The sequence below is a fragment of the Mirounga angustirostris genome, unplaced genomic scaffold (assembly GCF_029215605.1).
Source record: "Mirounga angustirostris isolate CCGP_5_RB_7025 unplaced genomic scaffold, mMirAng1.0.hap1 SCAF_17, whole genome shotgun sequence".
NCBI classification, from domain to species: Eukaryota; Metazoa; Chordata; class Mammalia; order Carnivora; family Phocidae; genus Mirounga; species Mirounga angustirostris.
This window is the reverse complement of record NW_026991725.1, coordinates 15170438-15190417: the sequence shown is the minus strand read 5'-3', so window position 1 is coordinate 15190417 and position 19980 is coordinate 15170438. Positions and strand designations below refer to the sequence as shown.

At 52.0% G+C, this 19980-nt stretch overlaps 1 protein-coding gene across 6 annotated transcripts in view; it reads left to right on the top strand.

Annotated features, from left to right (window-relative positions):
• The window catches only part of MSI2 (musashi RNA binding protein 2), a 385617-nt gene that overhangs the window by 311711 nt on the left and 53926 nt on the right, over positions 1–19980 (top strand). For all 6 annotated transcript variants that reach the window (XM_045889212.3, XM_064583001.1, XM_045889211.3 and 3 more), the window contains exon 9: positions 12618–12732. In XM_045889212.3, the coding sequence (XP_045745168.1) occupies positions 12618–12732 (115 nt within the window). The remainder of the gene's footprint in view (positions 1–12617; positions 12733–19980) is intronic.

The window sequence follows — 19980 nt, the reverse complement described above, 5'->3', positions numbered from 1 at the left end:
ACTCTGCGAGCCCCAGCGCGGGCCCCTGATTGAAGCAGCCCCCCCCCCCCCCCCAGCAGCAGGGATGCGGGCTTGATGAGCCACCAGCTGGCACAGCCTCCCGCCAGCTCGCAGCCCCGGGGAGGGAGGCGGGAGTGACACCGACCTGCTCCGGGCCTCCAACGAGGCCTGGTTTCGTCCCCACCTCAGATGGAGTTGGGGAGAGCCTCGCTGGTGGAGAACGTGGGGTGCGGCCTGAGGGGTGCCCGAACAGGGGCACCTCCTCTGACCCCTGACTCAACAGTAGGACGTTGGCCTTCACGTGCACGTGGTCATCGCCCCGTTTTACAGAGCGGGCTCTCGAGCTCAGAGCAGTGAAGGGACTTCCACAGTCCACGGTTCTAAGTGGCAGAGCTGGGATTTGAACCGGTGGTGTTCTGGCTCCAACCCAGTGTTCTTCCCACTCTACCCTGCTGCCACCTTAGGCAAAACCTCACTAACTGAAAAACCTGGGTTGGTGTGACTGATGAAGATAGAGTTTTTATTTGCTTTGTACAAGGATTTCTATAGGACTCCTTTAAATAGTCCTTTTCCTTGTTCCATTGAGGTGATCTGATTTTTGAAATTTGCTGAGCATTTTGCAAGCTCGTTAGGAATGCAGAGTCTCGGGCCCCACCCCCAGAGCTAGTGAATCAGAATCTGCATTTTGACAAGTCCCTAGTGATGCCTGTGCACATTTAAAGTCTGGGAAGCCCCAGGCAAGGATCGCTGCTAATGAGAGATGGTGTGGGAGTTGTGGGTCGGTCATAAATCGTCAAGTATCGAAGGAAGGGACCCGGAGTGAGGGCTGAGGCCCCAGGAGCATGGAGCTGGATGAGCCAGCATGGCATGGGGTCCCCAGGCCGGTCTGCTGCTCTCAGCCCCAGCCCACACGCCCTTTGTGTGCATGGCACCAGGCCTCCCCCGCTGCACCCCGCCATAGCAAGCTGTCCGTGCCAGGGACCACCCCCCACCACACCCCCGGTGCTGGCATGCCCTCCCCCTCTGACAAGGGTCTCAGATTAAAGATGTTTGAGGCACATCCACTGGGGTGTTGAGCTGGATCCTCCAAGTAACATGCTCATGTCCTTGTCCCCAGAACAGGAGCTCCTGGGTCATTTAGAGGCACTCAGGGCTTTAGATCATGTGGACCTGAGCCTCAATCCCATATCCATCACTAGTTGTCCTGTGCCCAGGTGAATATCCCACCTGTCTGCTCCTGTTTCCTCCTCTGAGATGGGAAGGATGGTGGCCACTGCCTTTGAAGCTTATTGAAGGCCCTGGTTTGGTTCTTGTCCCTGGGAGCTCTTGGACTGCTCTGGTGTAAGGTCTATAATCTGGTAGCCTTGAAGGAATCACCCTCCTGAAAACCCCCTTGGTACCCGCAAGTTTCTTCCATTTGGCCTAAACCAAGGGCCCAAAAACTCTGTAAAGGGCCAGACATAAATATTTTAGGCTTTCAGGTCCCTAGGTTTCTGTCACAACTACTCAACTCTGCCATCATAGAGCAAACCGTAGCCACTGATGATAAGTAAGTGGGTGGACATGGCTGTGTTCACATAAAACTTTATTTATAAAAACAAGCAGCAGCTGGATTTGCCTTGTGGGCCACAGTTTCAACTCCTGGCCTATACTGATGTAGCTCAGAGCAGGTGCAGTCTGCTTATCTCAAGGGGCCCAAGGAAAGGCTTTTAGGCAAGAGCTCACCCACGTCCACTACGGAGTCAGCACGTTACTAGCGTGAGGCAGAGAGGGTCAGCGGTGCCCCAAACAGATGCTGGAGTTTGCGGTAGTAGCCTGCAGAAAGTAGCAGCGCCTTCATTCTTAGGGGGACCCCAAGCACTGAGTGGGTGGGAGGTGAAGGAAGGGTCAGAACAGGATGCTGTCAACCCGAGAGGCCTTCCCAGGAGAGAGTTCCCAAAGTCCCTTGCTGCCGAATGCCCCCTAGTATGTCTGGCTACTCATTGCTAGACTTTGTGACCTTGCTCAGGTTACTCATCACCTGTGCTTGGTTCCTCCTCGGTCAGATAGGTAAGGATGGCACCTCTCTCAGAGACTGCTGGGAGTTAGGACTTGGGACCAGGCTCTACCAGCCATAGCATGCTTTGTCAAGGCAATAGGCCTTTTTACTGTTACTGTTAGTCATCATCTCTGTCATTATTTCTAGGATCCTTTTACTGAACAAATGTGTAATCCTAGGGGAAGGGGGTCCTGGACAGACGACAAGTCAGTGAAATGCAGGGGTGCAGACCCGGACAGGGAGGAGGGTGTGAGGTGGGTATTCACCATGCTCTGGCTGGGAGGTGGGCCGGAGGAGAGCAGGTGGGTGCACATCCTGCAGAACAGAGCAGAAGGGGCCCCGCTGACGGGATTTGCTAGGTCCCAGGGAGGCCAGCTCAGCCCTTCAGCTGAATCCTACATTGGGGAAGTTTCGAAAACCCCACTTCAAAAAGCAAAGCCTGGTGAGCTCTCAGGCTTGCCACCTTCAGCCCAGGGCACACCTGGGGGATTCGCCCCCAGAATGGGGGCTTTTGGGGGTGGCAGGGGCAGGAGGATGAGAGAGCAGGGGAGTCCTGGGTTGGCCTCTCGGGCTGTGGTGCTGGGCCAGATGGTCCACGGAGGCCCCAGCTACGGTTGGCATGGGGTGCTGCCACCTGGCAGGGGTGCCCCAGGAGTGGGCACGCATCCCCTCCCTTGGGCCACTCCTCCACAGCCCGGAGACTGACGACTAAGAGCTGATCGGGAACCAGCCCAAAAGTGGGGGGCAGGGGCTGGGTGATGTGGGTGGATTTAACTAGGCTTCTGTGTTCACCACCCTATTTGCAGCATCCTCCTTACTTGTAAGCTAATTTTAGCCATCCATTCTGCTTCTGTTACCATTTATAAAATGAGAATGTCAAATGCAATATTAAACAAGCAGGATGAAGGCAAAAAAGGAAATGCCAGAGAGGCACTTAATAAATGAACCCCGTGTTTACGAGCGAGAGGGAGGTCCTGCGCCCCCCACCCCTGCATCAGGCATGCACATGTTTGTGTACGGGCTGTGTTCCTGCGGGTGGAGGGATTTGCGTGCCGAGGGAGGAGGGCATGGGGAGGCTGGGTGTTGGGTGGTGAACGGTGCTCTTTAGGCAGAAGTAATTTGGCCGGCAGGGAGGTTGCCTGAGTTCTGGCTCCTTCACCCTTCATCTGTCCTCTGGGAAGGTCACTGCAGGGGGCCTGGGGAGGGCGGGGTCCTTCATTATCCTGGTGCCCAGCTCCTCCGGACTTTCCCACACGTGCTGCTCCCTACACACCGCCCACGGGGTGGGGGTCCACAGGGGGCATGGAGACCCCTGGAAGAATCTGCACCCCTTCTCTGGGGCCTGTTCTTCCTTTGACTCCACCCAGCAGCCCTGCCCAACTTCCCAGGCACCTGCAAGCTAATGCTCGGCTGCCCCCCCCCCCCTTTTTTTTTCTTTCTCTCTCTCTCTTTTAAATAGAGAAATTAGGTTGGGCTTGGTGCAGAGTCTCTGGCAAAGCCCACCCTCGGGTAAGCACCCAGCCTTGTGGCCGCGTTTGGGCACCTGCTGAAGGCAGAGGTTTCCTTTCACTTTGAAATGCCCTTGCAGGTTCCCAGAAATAGAGAGCAGCTGCTACTGCGACCATCAGCTTTTTCCCCAAATAGTGCAGCCCGCAAAGCTCCTTTTGCGCACCTTGCTGATGAAAGCAGGAAGACGGGGCTCTCCCCGGCCGGGAGGTGGGGCGGTTGGGGGAAAATCGGTGGCAGCATGTCCAGAGTCTGCTGGGCTGGGGGCGGGTGGCAGCCCCCTTCTTCCTCTCTGCTCCCCAGGCTTTGGGACAGAAGCACAGATGCGAACCGGCTTTATCACCTTCAGGGACGCGCACCTAGGCTCCCGTGGCGAAGATTAAAGAGTGACCCAACCAACTTTATCCAGCGCAAGCGCTCACAGGATTAGCTGGTTGAATTTATTAGTGCAGTGCAGCCCTGGGGGGGCAGGCACCACTGTTAGTCTGTTTTACAGTTGAGAACATTGAGGCACAGAGAAGTCAGGCAGCTGGTGAGCGGAACAGAGATGTAGAGCAAGGAGCTGGTGGAAAGGACAGCCCCCTACCCTGAGATCGAGGCAGAGTGGGAGCCTGCAGTCACGGGGCGCGTGCCTCAGAGGGTGTTGGGGACCAGCTCCTCTGCTCTCCTTGCCCAGACGCTGGGCCCCTCTGAGGGAGAGCCACATCCTGTTGAATTCATCTCTGCGTCCACACCTAGCCCCTGCCTGCTAACTAGGAGGTGCTGATTGTATTGGTTTAGAACGTCCTTCACTTTGTCATTGTTGATTTTAATGAATCAGAGGTAACAACAGATAAAATTAATTCTGGAACTAGGACTGAGGATGGCCTTGTGGAAGGAGTGGCATGTGAATCGGATAGAGGGCGGTGGGGAAGGGCTGTGAGGGCCGCACCTGCGTGGCCAGTGGCCCAGAGGTGGGGACAGGGGCTTTGAAGCAGGAGACCTAGGACTGAACCATAGCTTGTCATTACCAGGTTGTGTGACCTTGCGCAAATCATTTCCTCGGAGCCTCCGTTTCCTTTCCTGTTGTAACTTCAGGGCTAATTAGGCCAAGGCAGAGGAAATGAGGAGTTGATTAATGAGGGTGTGGAGAGCAGTGGGCATTCTCTGAGGACCTCTGTGCCAGGCCCTGGGCCTTACATGCGTGATGTGTATACGTCACCGTGCATGCATACTGTACGTGAGCTAGCGTATGCGTGCACACGCGCGCACACCTGAGGGCGTCGTGGCCATGCCTGGCATAGGAGGAGCGCTCCATAAATAATTTGTTCCTTCCTCCCTACAGTAACCCTGCTGACCGGGGAGAGAGCGTCAAGATTACATGTCCTGTGGGACTCTCGGTGCTTCTCACAAATGGGTCTGGACCGTTTATAGCAAGCACACGTCCTTGGAAGGTGGAGGTTTCTGGTGGCCTTTGTCTGTCTAAGCTGGCGTTTCCATCTTGTTTACTCAGTAACTGCTTCTGCCAGAGACCCCATGGGAGGCTCCGTATCTGTGGGGACCCTTTTGCAGTAGGAGCAAGACAAGTTACCCTCTACAAGTGGGTCCTCTGGCGCTTGGCCATAGGCTGGCCCCTGTCTACGAGGACGGCACCTGATGGAGAGGTCTGGGACAGGAGAGGCGAGGGGACGGGACGCAGAACTCCCTTCTGCTCACCTCCTGGTGCCCCCAGCGCCCAGCTGAGCGGCCTCCCTGAGGCCGCAGAGGCTGGAGGGCAGGTGCTGGCTGGGGGCGGCTATGGCAGGATGGTGAGGCACCCTCCCCTGCTGGAGTCCCAGGCCGGGTCTTCCCAGCGCGGCTGCCGGGATTTCTGGGTGTGAGTGCCGCCCCTCCCATGGCGGCGCCCCAGGCCTGGCCCTCCTCCAGCGACACACGCCTGCTGGTCGTGACTCCATCCTGCCTCTGGCCGTGGACAAGTACCTCAGCTGGACGGAATGGGAACCCTGGACTGGATGTTAGAACCCGGAAGGGGCAACCCGACTCTCTGCAGGTTCCTCAGAGGGAGATGCCCAGCAGGTCCAACTCCAGCGTGAGCTCCACACTGAGGAGGACCGTGGTCCTGCCTTCCCTCCCCAGCCCTACCCCGCCTCTCCTCGCTGGGCTGTTTCTGTGCTTGTCACCTGCACCTTGCTACTCCATCAGCCTCCTTCTACAGCTCACTCAGCAGCTGGCGGGAGCAGGGCCAGCTTCCGGGATATGAGACCCGTGTTCAGCAGAGCCCTCGCTGGGTTCGTGCTCTGCTGCCACCATCCCGGAACTCCTAGTAATGGCAGAATAAAGGGCCTCTCAACTTCATTTCATAGTGGCCTGCACGTTCTCGAGCACGTTCCATTGCTACCATGCTCTTGGGGCTGACTCCCGGTATGGTGCACAGGGCAGAACAGTAAGGACTCTGTTCTTCCCCCGAGTCGCTCGCCTTGTGTTTGTCTTCCTTGCTCTGTGGGTTCCTTGAGAGCAGGTCTCCTCTGAATCTTCGTTATGAACCTGTAAGAGCCCCAGGAAAGGTTCTGCCCTCCTAGCGTCTCCAGAAAGGCTTACGCCTGGCAGACGGGGCAAGAGAGAACAGTGGGCAGGAGGGAGAAAGGCGTAGCCACAGGAGAGCACGGCCGGTGTGCAGAGCCAGGTGTGGTTTCTGGGCTGTTGCTCAGTCCTTCTGTTTGACCAGAGAGAGCTGGGTAGCTGCCGGGCTCCAGGCAGGACCCCAAGTCTTTACACTAGAGTGGCGTCTCCCTGGAAAGTACTTGGGGCCTATCGGCCAGAGGGGATGGACAGCTTGGGCCTCAGAGCAGCAGTGTTGGCCTGGAATCCCCTGGAACCTGACTGGGGGGTGCGGGGGAGCTGCAGTTTGAGTCAGAGGAGAAGCTGATCTAGGGGCAAGACCAGGTCAGGCCTCTGTCTTTCAGGAAGCTCAACAAAAAGATGCTGCCCACGTGGACGCTCCCAGTCGCACCCATCTGCCCGGGAGACCTGCCCTTTGTTCCCCTCCCTTCACCAGCCAGTCAGTCCGGGCTGGCCTCTCTGAACAGCAGTGAATTTTACCCTTTGAGATGGGCCCCTCTCCCCCTGGAGGAGTAAAATCACGTCTAACTTGACCAGTTTGGGCTGAGAAGTGACGCTGCAAACCCTGGCCTCCAGGCCACACAGAGTCGCTTTGTCCTGGGTGGTAAATCAAGGCCCTGGGCACCAGGCTTGGGTTTCCCCAGACTGAGGCTGGGGTGGTTTTCCTCCCAGCCCTGGGACCATGTGCTGACTGGGGCTGTTTATGTAGAAACCAGGGAAAAACAAAAACCTTTTTCACTTCCCAGACCTTGGCACCATCCTCAGACTTCAGCCTCTTCCAAAAGGTGCCCGGCAGGGAGCTGGCCTCAGCAAGGGCTGCAGGCCAGTTGGGTGAGGGCGGCCACTCAGAGTAGCTGCAGGGAAGCCGTCCCCACAGAAAGTCCCTGTGCCTTCTCCAAAAGCCAATGCTAAACACACACACACCCCTACCCCCAAGGAGAGGGTTCGGCGTGGGACTGGCTCCCCTAGCATGAGCCATGGGGGGCATCAGGCAGACCTGGCCTCAAACTCAGCCTTAGCACACATGACCTGGGCCTCAGCCACAGCTGAGGTGTCTGACATCCCTGGGCCTCAGCTTCCTGTCCTGGAAGATGGATTTCTACCTCCAAAGGACATCATAGGGTCCACTGACACAAGGCTATAGATAAAAAGCATTGTATCTGTGTGTAAGAAAATGTTTAGGAAATGTGTACCATCGTGTATATACCGTACTCTCAGAAGTTTCAGGAAAAAACGTACATAGATACAGATAGGAATGTAGACATATAGAACTGTACTTTGTACTATCCTTGCAACTCTTCTGCAAGTGTGGAATCATTTCTACAGAAAGAGTTAGAAACAGACCTCCTTGCTGAGTTGCTTTCGACCGTGATGGGTGGGGGCACCCCACCTCGACAAGCAGCCGGTACAGAGGGTCAGAAACCGCACGTGCCAGCCCACGTCAGGCCTCTGGTTCATCTTCTGGAGGAGCACACTGCTGCCCTAACTGTCCTGTCGTTAAAGAGGCTTCAGCTAGATCATTCTTATTCCATAACTGCAGGCTACGGGGGAGCCACCCCCTCTCCTCCAGGGCCAGTGTGCCAAGTAGAGCAGCATATTTGAAGACAGAAAAATGAAAGCAAATCCCACCTACCTTTGGGGGGTTTGGCACGTCCTTGGCATTCGGCCCCTGGTGCAGGGTTGGCTTGTGGCTTTGCTAGCCATGACACTTGAAATGGAGACTTCGTCTTCCTAATGTGAGCAGTTGGTCAGTCCCAGGTGGCCTCTGAGGATCCGAATGGAAGTTCCTACGAAATCTCTTGGTCCTCCAACCACACTGCTTTTTCCAGTTGCCATTGGAAGCTGTAGCCTTTGTGAGAAGCTGCTGAGGTGGGGGCTGAGCCATTGATGGAGGAGATTCAAGGACCAAGACTTGGAGATGTTCCTTCCTCAAAATCTGCCGCCACCCAGGACTGCCCTAGAGAAAGCACTTTGGGTGTGGGTGGTGCAGGGCGTTTACAGTAAATGGAGTTCTGTGGGGGCAGAGCTGAAACAGCTAGAGCAAGAGGCCTGGCCACCCAGAGGCCCACTGCTTCTGTTGACTATGGGAAGCCAGGCAAGCCTCTCCGGGGCTGCCCCCGTAGGGAGCTCCCAGGCCTGGGGCCCCATGTTAGAAGCAGGCCTCAGTGCCTGCCAGCCCAAGAACCCGGCCAGCCAGACGCCACGGGCCTCCCAGGAGGAGGGCCTCCCACTGTCCTGTTGGCTCGCCGCTCTTCATCGATCTCATGGGGTAGCTGGTGTCCGAGGCCAGCCCCGGCGCGCTCCGCCTCCTGGCATGCACACCCTGTGTGGTCCCTTCCCACAGCAAGTCTAGGCTGACCCAGCGTAAGCAGCAGAACGTGATGGAAATGGCAGTGTGACCCTCGAGCCTAGGTGATGAGAAGCCTTGCAGCCTCTGCCTTGGTCTCATGGGATTCTCATGCAAGGACAGCCCCTCTTGGGACTCAGCCACCATGGTGTCCAGGGAGGGAGTGCTACATGGAGAAGCCAAGAAGGCGGCGCCTCCCCATGGACGGTCCCCGCCGACCAGCCTCAACTGCCCACTGTGTGGGAGAAGGCATTCGAACCTCCAGCTGATCTGGGCTTTGTCTGGCTCCAGCTCCAGCCCCAGGCACCATCTGAGCACAACTACAGGAGAGACTGCAAGCAAGAGCCCTGCCGGGCCCAGGCAGCTCCCAGAAGCACGGGGAAGGATGGTCCATTGTTGCTCGGGGCCACGAAGTTTGGAAGTAGCCTGGTACACAGCAGTAGATACGTGGCACGTCGTGTGTGGCCACATGACTTGAGTGTGTGACTGGAGCCGGCAGATTTAGGCTGGTTTTCCCCCTTTGGGTTCTGGCTGTAACTGCTCGGTTCTCTAGCTTGCCAGGGGGCCCAGTGGGAGGATAGTGGGGGTGCGGGGGTGACCCAAATGTGGGTCTAACTCAAGAGGCTCCAGAGCCTGGCAGGCCCAGAAATGACAGGGGACAGATTGACGTGAGTACTTGCCGTCATGTTAGGAGAACAAGACAGAACCTGTTCCTTTCAACAGAATGAGAGCTCTCGAGGTGGAGGCTGGCCTTACTTATGTCTGCATCCCCCACAGCCTAGCCCTTGCCGGGCATGTGGAGTCCCTCAGCTTTGTTGGGTTAAGAAGACTGGGTCTCCACGACCCTGATGAGCATGTGCGTCAGTCCATGCTCTGTACGGGGTGTCATAAGGAACCAGGGAAGTAGGGGCAAACCCTGATCCCTGTCCTGAGAACTCACAGTCTGATGGGGGAGGGGAGGCTTCTGCCAGTCTTGGTGGGGGTGGGGAGGGGGGAGTAGTTTTCACGCTCAGGAAGCCCCTGACCCCCTGCAAGGACTCAGGATAGGAACAGAGATTAGCTCTTCTTCTTTCCCCTTTTGTGTGTTTTCAAATGAGCTGGGGGCTGGGTGGGCAGGCCTCTTGGTTCTGAGAGATCTTTCGAGAAGCCTTCAGTGCAGGCCAGGCCAAGGCTCCCTGGTGCGGTGGCTACCTTTCCCCGTCACTCAAGTGCCCAGGACGTGGGGATCCCCCCCAAGAGTGCATGTGCCACAGCCCCTGGCCTCGGGGAGCACTCACAGTTGACACAGCGGGCAGGTGACAGAACCCGCGCAGTGGGTGCTGCCCAAAACAGCACCAGCGAAGACAGAGCAGAATTAAACGGAGCTGCTAGCCCTATTCAGTGAGAGGAAGAGTAGGTGGGTTTGTTTAAAATACTCCCATTACAGTCAGTTAACCTTTATGTTCCCTAAATGAAGACTGTATAAACCTGAAATTTTCGTTGATCAGGTTGCCTAGGAACAGGCGGCAGGTTTTCATAAGACAATGCAGTAGATTGTCAGCGATAGGGCCATTAGGAAGTGAGCTGGTTAGCGGTATTATTCCAGATCCCGGTGTTGGCGTCAGGTAATGATCTGTCTGCCTCCGCAGAGCTCACCCATCTTCCCAGGCTCAGACAGGCTCCTGCAAATGAGCTTTCCCAGCCTGCTTCTGAGTCCCAGGGATAGCATCTAGGAGCAAACTGTCACCCCCGGCCTGGGAGAGAAATCTGAAAGAGCCAATTCTCATGAATTTCTTTCTTTTTAATCACCTTTCCCTACTACTGTTTGCAGCAGTAATACTCAGAGCAGAAAATTTGGCAAATAAACACCAGTAACAAAATGCACCATGGAAATGAAAGAACAAAGTCACTCTAAAGCGACTTTGGTATGTCTTTTTAATATTTTCCCCTTGTTTGGTATGCATATACACTTATTTTTCCACAGAGTCACTGTAATTTGCTTTTCTCACCCTTACATTTAGGGTGACCAACCACCCTGGTTTGCCCAGGACTGAGGGTTTCCCAATACCATTGCATCTTATTATCAGCATGCTTTTCTGAAGCTTCACAGCTTTCAGTAAGCCTGGGTGAACCAAACCTGGCTAACTAACTCCCTGTTCTTGGACACTTAGGATATTTCCTTTTAAAAAAAAAAAAATCATAATTAACGTTTGTCACCACAGTAGCCTTATCCATATGTCCGTGCAGGATAAACTCCTGCAAGTAGCATTATTAGGTCAAATGATGTATACTTGGATGGCTTTTGAAAGTTTTTGGGTTGCCCTCCCAAAAAATATGCACAAACTCCCACCCATCCTCCCCGTACTCTCAGAGATTCTGACATCAAGGAATCCTGTCGTTGTGGTCAATCTGATAGGTGACAGTATGTCTCGTTTGAGGATGTCATACATGACGTGTGATAGAAAAGATACGTGTCATTATTAGTCATTTGTGAATTGCTTGTTCATGTCCTTCACCCATTTTCACTTCAGTATGCTCGTCTCTTTCTTTTATAACCTATAAAAACTTTGTATTACGCTTATCAGGCATGAACTTTGAGCCATTTTGTCCATGTTTTTAAAGCATGTGTGGTTCTTTAAAGAGCAAGAGCAAGTAACACCTGCTACCTGGTGTCTCTGAAGGAAGAGTAGTTAATGTTTTAGGTAGTTAAAGCTTCCCTCAAGCCTTAAGCACTAAGCCCCAACACGGGGCCTGAACTCACGACCCTGAGATCAAGACCTGAGCTGAGATCAAAAGTCGGCTGCTTAACCGACTGAGCCACCTGGGTGCCCCTAACATATTTTTTTTAATTGAAGATTTGGGATGAGAAGATTTGAGAGGTATCCATGTCTCCAAAATGGATAGCCCATGTAGGTCCCTTTAAAACAAAGTATAAGGCACACAATTTAACTTCTTCCTATCTCAGATACCCTGGGAATAATAGTAATTTTCCATGTGATAGTGAGACCCTCGGCAGTGGTTGAACTACGTGGAGTTTTGACTCCTAAACCACATGGCCCCTTTTTAAATACGGGGACCTCATTCTTGCCCTTCCCACCTCACTATCTATCTGACTGTCATGCTGATACTTTTTGCAACCATAAGCACTCCTGCCCTGCCCCACGGCATCCTATCTCCATCAGCGATGGGGCGGATTACCAGCCAACGCTATGTTAGGTTTATCTGTAAACTAAAAGCAAGTAAGCACCGAGCAGGGGTGTGAGACACATGCTCCTAAGAATGGTGTAGGCACTGTCGAGGGCAACAGTTTTACTTCTTTCCTGGAGCTTGTATTACCTATCATTAAGGCTGGGAAGTAAGTGACTTATGGGTTGTGTGAGCAGAATAGGATTAAGAAATTTAGGAGGCAGAAGGGAAACAGGAAAGATTAGCAACCACTCGAAGACGTAGCTGCAGAACGAGAAACCGGTAATCCAGATGGACAGAAGCAGTGTTTAATGTTATTACTTCTCCCGGGAGCCTGCTGGGGTGGCTTTTCTGGAGACCATGGCATCGCTGAGCTAGAGATTTGAAAACTCTGGCTTCCAGGCCTGCCCCTGCTGGGCTGTGGCTTACGGCACATTACACACGCCTTCTGACGTTCAGTTTTGTCATCTGTGAAATGGAGCTAAAGCTAACTGGCCTGTCTGTTTAATAAGAAATGGAATCAGGTGGCCTGATGTGAAGAGTCAGGGGCGCAAAGGCATTTGTAAACCTGTAAGGGACCAAACGAGCAGGAGGGATTATTACTACTGCTGTTATTTTTCTTCACAGACACACCCGGCAGCCCCATCTGCCTCCTCACCTCCCAGGCCTTCTGCGCACGCTCCAGTCTGAGCTCCCGACCCAAGCACGTGTGTCTTCAGCCCACGTCCTTGTCACCCCTCCAAACCCAATTTCATCCTTGTCGGTTTTTCCAGAGCAGGATTTGCAACAAATGGCGTGTTTTCTTAAATATTTGTTTTGCAGGCCATTTGCTTGGCATGGCTATATTTACAGTGAATAAGGAGCAAGGCTAAAAATACCTTCGCGGGTAACCAGATCAGTTCTGCATTTGACATTTACGTGGCATTCATTTGCATCTCATTTGTTCGCCTTTCTGTTGAACAGGTAGAATGTAAGAAAGCTCAGCCTAAGGAAGTCATGTTCCCACCGGGGACAAGAGGCCGGGCCCGGGGACTGCCTTACACCATGGACGCGTTCATGCTTGGCATGGGAATGCTAGGTGAGTCCGGGTGGGACCCTGGGGACACTGCAGAGCTACCATGCACTGGGGGCTACGGAGGCTTAGACACCCAACTGGGTCACCTACCAGTTGGGCAAACTGCCTTTCTGAGTCTCAGATGATAAGCCCCTTTGCAAGGTAGTTGTGACCATTACAAAGATAGATAGATGATACATAGATAGATAGATAGATAGATAGATAGATAGATAGATAGATAGATAGATAATCATCTTGTCCCATGCCTGGCTCATAGGGGTACTTGATATTATTTTATCTCCTCTCCACTCCCTTCTTTGGAAGGAGAAAAAGGCAGCCCTCTGCCTCACACCTCTCTACTGGCAGGGTGTTCTGAAAAACCTGAGGACTCCTGACTAGCTTCACCCTTGTGGGCTGAGGCTCCATTTTCTAAAACTTGGGAGAGGAGAGGAAGTGAAGAGGGTGGGCTATAATCCTGTCTATTTAAATGATTAACATTTTTCTCTCGGGATATCAGAATTTGCATTTAAATGGATGTTTTAAATGGCCTGTTTTACTCTTTATTTGCCAAAAAAAAAAAAAATGATGATGAAAGACAAAGTGTGTTTTGTTCTGACGAAAAATGATCTCTCCTGGCTTTTAGAGAAATTAAGTTGCATATTATGCCCCTTCCTTAAAGGTATCTCTGTCCATCCCACGTAGATAATTGAAAATCTTGCCACTGAAATGGCATGAAAAATGGAGAAAGCAGAGAAGAGGCGTAATGGTGTGGGTCGCAACAATAATTAGAAATTTCAAGGCGAGAGAGCGGTATTTTAGTGCGAGTTATTGTGTGTCGGGAAAATACTAATTAAATGGGATAAATGGTAGTTAATGGTAAAATTCCATTCAGGCACATGATCTGTCTGGTTTTAATGGATTTTCATTCGGTTTGGCGATGAGTCCCCCTTCTATATTGTTTGATCAGCTCTTTATGTATTTTCAGATTCGCAGTTCTTTAAATCATTCCTGGCTCCATTTGAAATGTATGAAACTTTTCTTGGTGTTACACATTCTTAAAAAGAATTGTATCTATTTTGTCTGAGGAAATAACAAGGGCCAGTAAAGTTAGTTTGAGGAACTTTGAGAAATGGAAAGAGATGCCACGAGAATCCTAAAAGTAGCAGAAATATTACTTCTTCTCGAATTAATGTTTTAGGTCTAATTGAGTTTCATTGGAAATTCCTATTTACTTCTTTAAGCATTGGCCAAATGATTCTAACGCTGATCTGGAAGCAGAAACACATGAGAATAGATAAGAAAATGTTTTCAAAAGAGAAAGGAGAAAAGACTAGTTTGACCAGATAGCAGAACACGGCACAAAGCTACAGTAATGAAATAGTGTGGTATATAGGAATGCACCTGTTGAGAAAAAAAGTGAAAGCACCTAAACTAAACGTATTTCTGTGTAAGAGTGTAATTATTATAAAGAAGTTACTTTTAAAAATCAGTGGGAGGGTGTCCGACTCTTAATTTTGGCTTAGGTCATGATCTCAGGGTCGTGAGATCGAGCCCTGCGTCGGGCTCTGCACTGAGCGTGGAGCCTGCTTGAGATTCTCTCTCTCCCTCTCCCCCTCCCCCCACCCCTGCTCATGCTCTCTCTAATAAAATAAAATAAATAAAAATCAGTGGGAATTATCTCCTGATTGACTATGAGACACTTGTCTACCCCTTGCTTCAAAAGTAATTTTGTATGTGGTCTTTACCATACAGTGTATACCAAGAGAAGTTCCAAATTAATTAATAGTTGTAAATTCTAAAATCAAATCTTAAAAGAGTTGCCTCCTGCTGGTTTTTGGAGTCTTGAATTTTAAACGGTGAGTATGAAGGCCCTGGGGCATAAAATGGGAACCTTCTTAGGATCAGATCTTCAGGAAGTGCCGCTGCCTTTCGGAGTCTAACTTGATGCCCTTGGCAGGCTGGGAGGAATGACCTGTTTTCTTCAGGGGGAAGCAGAGGTATACAGCGAAGCCAGCTCATTCATGTCAGTTGCCAGAGAGCAAAGGTGCAGCAGTTCTGTTTGCCCCAGACTGCAAGCAAGGGCCGGGGGCCCACATCTCTACAGACACCCAAGCTCAGATTCCTGAACAGAGGGCACCCAGTGGTTTCATAATGGGAGCCAAGGCAGGGAGGCTTTGTTGAATGCAGGAGGTGCTCACCAGCAGTCGGCTTTGAGCACCTGCTGTGTGCGTGCCCTGCTCTGGGCTGGCACGGGGAGACAGCGCTTGACAAGGCAGATGTGGTCCCTGCCCTCTGGAGCTTGCGGTCTGGTGAGTGTGACAACAGCTAACAGTTAATCCTACAGCTAGCTAGTTAGTCATAATAGAGTTTGGGGGTGCTTTAAGAGCACATCATGAAGAGTGGAAATTAGACTGAGGAATCAGGGAATACCTCCCTGCGGAGGTGACCTGTTCGCCATGCTAAGAAGGATGAGCAAGCTCAGAGTGATCCAGACAGGACTAGCCTTGGAAGGCGAGGATCCTAGTGGGGAACACTGAGAGCCCCCTGGCCTGGCTGAGGGGGCCAGGTTCCTGCAGGGCGTGTGTGAGGAGGAGTGCTGGGCTCAGAGCCTCCAGGATGGGCTTTGACCCCGGCTGGTGGTAGGCAAACCCATGTGGTCCGTGTGTTTCTCCAGGTGCCATCCGATTGGCTCCTGTTTATTGAGGGATGGATATGTGATGAATGGCAGGTGCTTACTCCTCTGCCCCCACTTTTTCCCTGTCTCTCATGGTTGAAGTCATGACTTCTCTAAGCTGCAGTAAAGAAGTAATTGTTGGTTAAAAATGTTGTGGTGAATCTGTTAGTCCTTGAGTGATAACCTCTCCCAGGTCACCCCCTCCCACTGACACCCCTGCTGCTTAAGGCTTTTGCCTTTGGCCCATGTAGCTCTATTGAGACTGCCACCAGGCAGAACCCCCAGACCCCAGCCAGCCTCACTCATGTCACAGAGGCTTTCCTCTGTGGACAGGTGACGGGTGATGGTGGCCGTCACCCGTCCTCGGAGAGCCCTTAAGATGGAATTGATGGTGTCAGGCCAGCTTCCCCCAACATGGGGGCTATGTAAGCCAGTGGGGAAGGCTTGGGGACTTCAGAACCAGGGGATCTGGACTCCTCACCCCGAGCTGCATGACTTGGGACAAGTGCCAACAGCTCTGTCCTTCAGTTACCCCGTCCTTAGATAGGGATGTGGGACACTCTCACTTCATGGGGTTGTTGAGGATCAATGAAACCATCTCGGGCCTCGCCAGCGCTGTATTTCCTCAAATCCAAGGTGCTGTGGGTGGTGAAACGCCTCTTTGTACAAACATTCAGAAAGAAAGATACAGATGCTGTTGATTAAACTGGACCAAGGCTTTCTTACCACAATGACTGTGAGATAGAGCTCCTTTCAGAGACGTTAAGATGTGAAAAAAATGTATGTCTTCCGATCAATAAAACACAATAGGATATACTCAAACTGGGAGCTCTTCTTAGTAAGCCGTGCAAGTCCAAGGCATTCCCGCCCGAGCAAGTGCCCAACACCCTTCCATGGGGCATCCCTTCCTGCCAGCGGCCAGGAAGGTGTGGCTTGTGCTGTGGCATCTGCTGCCTTCTCCGTTCAGACCCCTAGCCCAAGGAGTTGGATCATCTTTGAGTTTCTGTGATCTGTGCGCTGGGCTCCAGGCCTCATCAGCCGCCGGGCCTCCTGAGTCCCCAGCCATGGTGGTGAGGCCCTTCAGGCACCTGCTGAGACGGGCCTCCTGAGAGCTCCCAAAATATGCCCCCGGCCAGGAACCAGCTCAGCCCAAGGTCCAGGCAGAAGGGGTGAAGCGGGCGTAGCACCCAGGGAACCCAACACACAGTCTCAAGGCCTGGCTGGCCTCTCACCTCCTCAGCCAGCCTGGAGACTCCTGACGCTGCCCTCGGCTTCTCGCATTGGCAGAGCCTGGCATCCTGGGCCTCTAGATACTCTGGGCGAGGAGAGTGCCGTCTCCTATCCTGAGACCAAAGCCCTTGCTTCTTGCTTCTTCCCTCTAAAGTGGTCGCACCGGGCGGCATCTGATCCTTTGCTAGGATGGGGATGGCCTGACATGTCCCCACAAGTCACCTGGGTCACCCCGTCCGTGGTGCATATCTGTCCTGGAATCGCCACCATCACCCATCACCTGTCCACATCATCACCGCGATCATCATCAGCCATAGTTTGGTTGATGAACTCAGCACAGAACAACGTTTGTTAAAAGTTCATTAATGAAATAAAGGTTTAGTGCTGTAAATTTTTGTTGTCAGAAGAGCAGAAAAATGTCTAACACTTGGACAGGTTTTTCGAAGTGAGACTATACACCATTAAAGCTTTTCAGTTCATTCTCACAAGTATTTCCCAAGCACCTGCTAAGGGCCAGGCACTGTTCTAGGCGCTGAGGATGCCTCAGAGCATCTCAGGGAGCTGATGTTCTAGTGAGACAGCAGATAACGCTGGTCTGTAAATGACTTGGGAACTGTGAAACTAATTTTTAAATATCCCTTAAGATTTTCTCCATACTTTGGGGAGGTCTCGTCAAAGGGAGGCTGGCGAGCGTATAGTTACACAGTTATGTTTGCTTGATCTCTCTTGATGTGGCTGCATCCATCCTTGGGAGGAAACCTACAGCTGTTTTGGCTTTAGCTTTCACAGCCTTTGACAGAGTCATAGAATAATCAGCCCACTTGGGAATTCCTTAAAAAAGAATGTAGGAGAGAAGAGGAGGGGGCCTCCTCAGACCAGCTCTCCCTGCCTTCCAGCTAGACAAAACGAAAATCAGCGAAGACCCTTGGAAAGGTCTTTTTGCAGCCCTTCAGACTTTGTGCTGCTCTCTCGTGCCCTAGACTCTCTGGTTTTTCTTCATGAAAGTGGACTTAATAAAAGCAAATGTGATTATTATTGATATATTTTAGTCCTTTTGGCCTACTCTGCCCCCAGCCACATAGTCCTACTACCTCTAAACTGTCTTGACCCGGCTGGACACACACTACTGAACATGCTTGATACCACTGGTAGAGAAATACCTCACTGCTGAGGCCTTGAAGGAAAGCTTCACCCTGCAGGCCCGGAAATAGTGGGACTCTGTAGACCAGCTGAAGAAAGCCTGAGGCATTCTTACCAGTGCTCCTACTGAGAAGTCCCTGTGAAGTCTTGACCCAGTGTTTCCTGACACTAAACCCCTCTGAAATGAAAGCAAATTAAAAAAAAAAAAAAAAATCAGCATCTAGAAGAGATGAGGATCTGTGATCTGCTGGTATGCACTAACAGATCAAAAGGAGATGGGCTGATTGTAGAGCTGCATGTCTAGACTCATTTGTAATTTCAACGGGGATTTGTCTTTCCCCAAAGTACCTGTTGAGGTCATTGCCAAGGAGGTCTCTGTTTGTTCAGCTGTTTCCTGGTGGACAGAGGAAACTCAAAATTCAGCTCTTCAGTTTCCTTCTAGGACAACACAGTGCACCAGAACTTTCTGTGGTGGTAGAAGGGGCCTCTGTCTGCGCTGCCCAAGATGGTAGCCACTAGCTAATGTGGCTACTGAGCATTTAAGATGTGGCTCATACTACTGAGGAACTGGGGTTTTCATCGTAGTTTAGACTTAAATTTAAATTGGACAGCATAGGCCTAAAGATGCTCCTACGGCTCAGAATGACTCTGGGGTCCGAGCATCTAGGTAGACTTTGGCCTTCCCATCCCAACCTGGGAGGGGCTCTGGGCACTAGGTATTGCATCCTGGATGCATCCCTCATGGAGCCAACATGGCGCCCTGGGCAGTGCTCTGCATACCACGTGGCATATATGTCACACTCTGGCAGGTCCCTGGATAAACAGCCCTTGTCTCTTGTCCTTTCAAGTTGGGGCCTGGTGGGAGCAATTTTCCATGACTGAGTAGCTGAGTCACAGAGCCCGGGAGCGGATGAGTCATGCACCCACCTAGAATGCAGACATTTTTCAGGGTTAGAGCCAGCATCTCCTAGAGTTGGAGCAAAGATCGAGAACCACGATTCTGAGAACTCTGCCAGCAACCCCAAAAGGGAGCCCTGAAATGATCTGACTGGCAAATTCGAGTAGTTGTTGATTTCTGAGTTCCCTTTTTTTTTTCCACAACGGAAAGCCTATCTGCCAGAAAGGTGGTCAGCCAGGCAGCAGGCTTAGTTTTTCCTTTAGTGACAAGAGATAATTACTGTGGGATTGATCAGGCGTCCAGAGTACTGGAGCACATAAATTGGGCAGTGGCCAGTGCGGGCGGGGCCCAGCTACTAATGGAAGCGGCGGCTGGGTCATCTCGCTGTAATATGGCTTGATGGAGCATCCACATCGGTCTGCTGTAATGTGCTATTGATATGCAGCCAGCCAATTTCCCTGTGTGGCTGGGGCTTGGAGCAGTTCGAGCAGAGCTGGGCTGCACAACAGTAAATGAAGAGGAAAATTGAAGTAATGTTGTATTATAAATTTATGATTTCATCTGCCTGACCCAGAGGATGTTCGTGATGGGGGCTGGAGATCAGATACCCCACTCCGGCAGATGCCAAATTCTCGTCTTTGTTGTGCAGGAGACAATATCTATATGTCCAGGAAGATTGGGGTGAGGCCCCTAATTGGGGTGAACTCGACCATGCTTGTCTTCCTTCTTATCGAAGACTGTCACATGTGCCAGGAAGAAAGTGGCTGGAGTCAGGGAGGGGCTGGGCGTCCCACCCCCTCTCCACCCCACCCACCCCGAGGGAGGCTTGAAGGTGACACATGGGCCTACACATCTGCTGTCAGATTAAAATATTCCAGACCCCTAGTGCTGAAGTTAGAAGCAAAGGAGTCATTTTTCACCAGGAAAGGCCCTAGGCAGCGGTGATTTGGCTGTTTGCATATAATCCGTTTATCAATAGTGTTGAAATAATGGTTTAAGAAATCTAGTCATGAAAGATCTGATTTGAGAGCGGGTGATTAATTCAGAAGAGAACTGAGCTGGCCAGCCATGAAATAAATACCAGGGAAGAAGCCAGTGTGCGTGAGTCCACTTAAGACCTCTTGGGCTTGCCCCATTCCTCTCCGTCCGTCTGTCCCTTTCTTTCCCCACTGGGGGGCCAGAGCTGAGCATCACCCTTGGATAGCCTGCTCCTCGGCAGTCAGAGCAAAGCCGTGCGGTCATCCTGCTTGTGTGGGCGACCCTGTGCCAGGGAGACCCCAAGCACCGGGAGATCAGCGCACTTGGAAGGAGCAGGCGCAGGCCCCTTTTG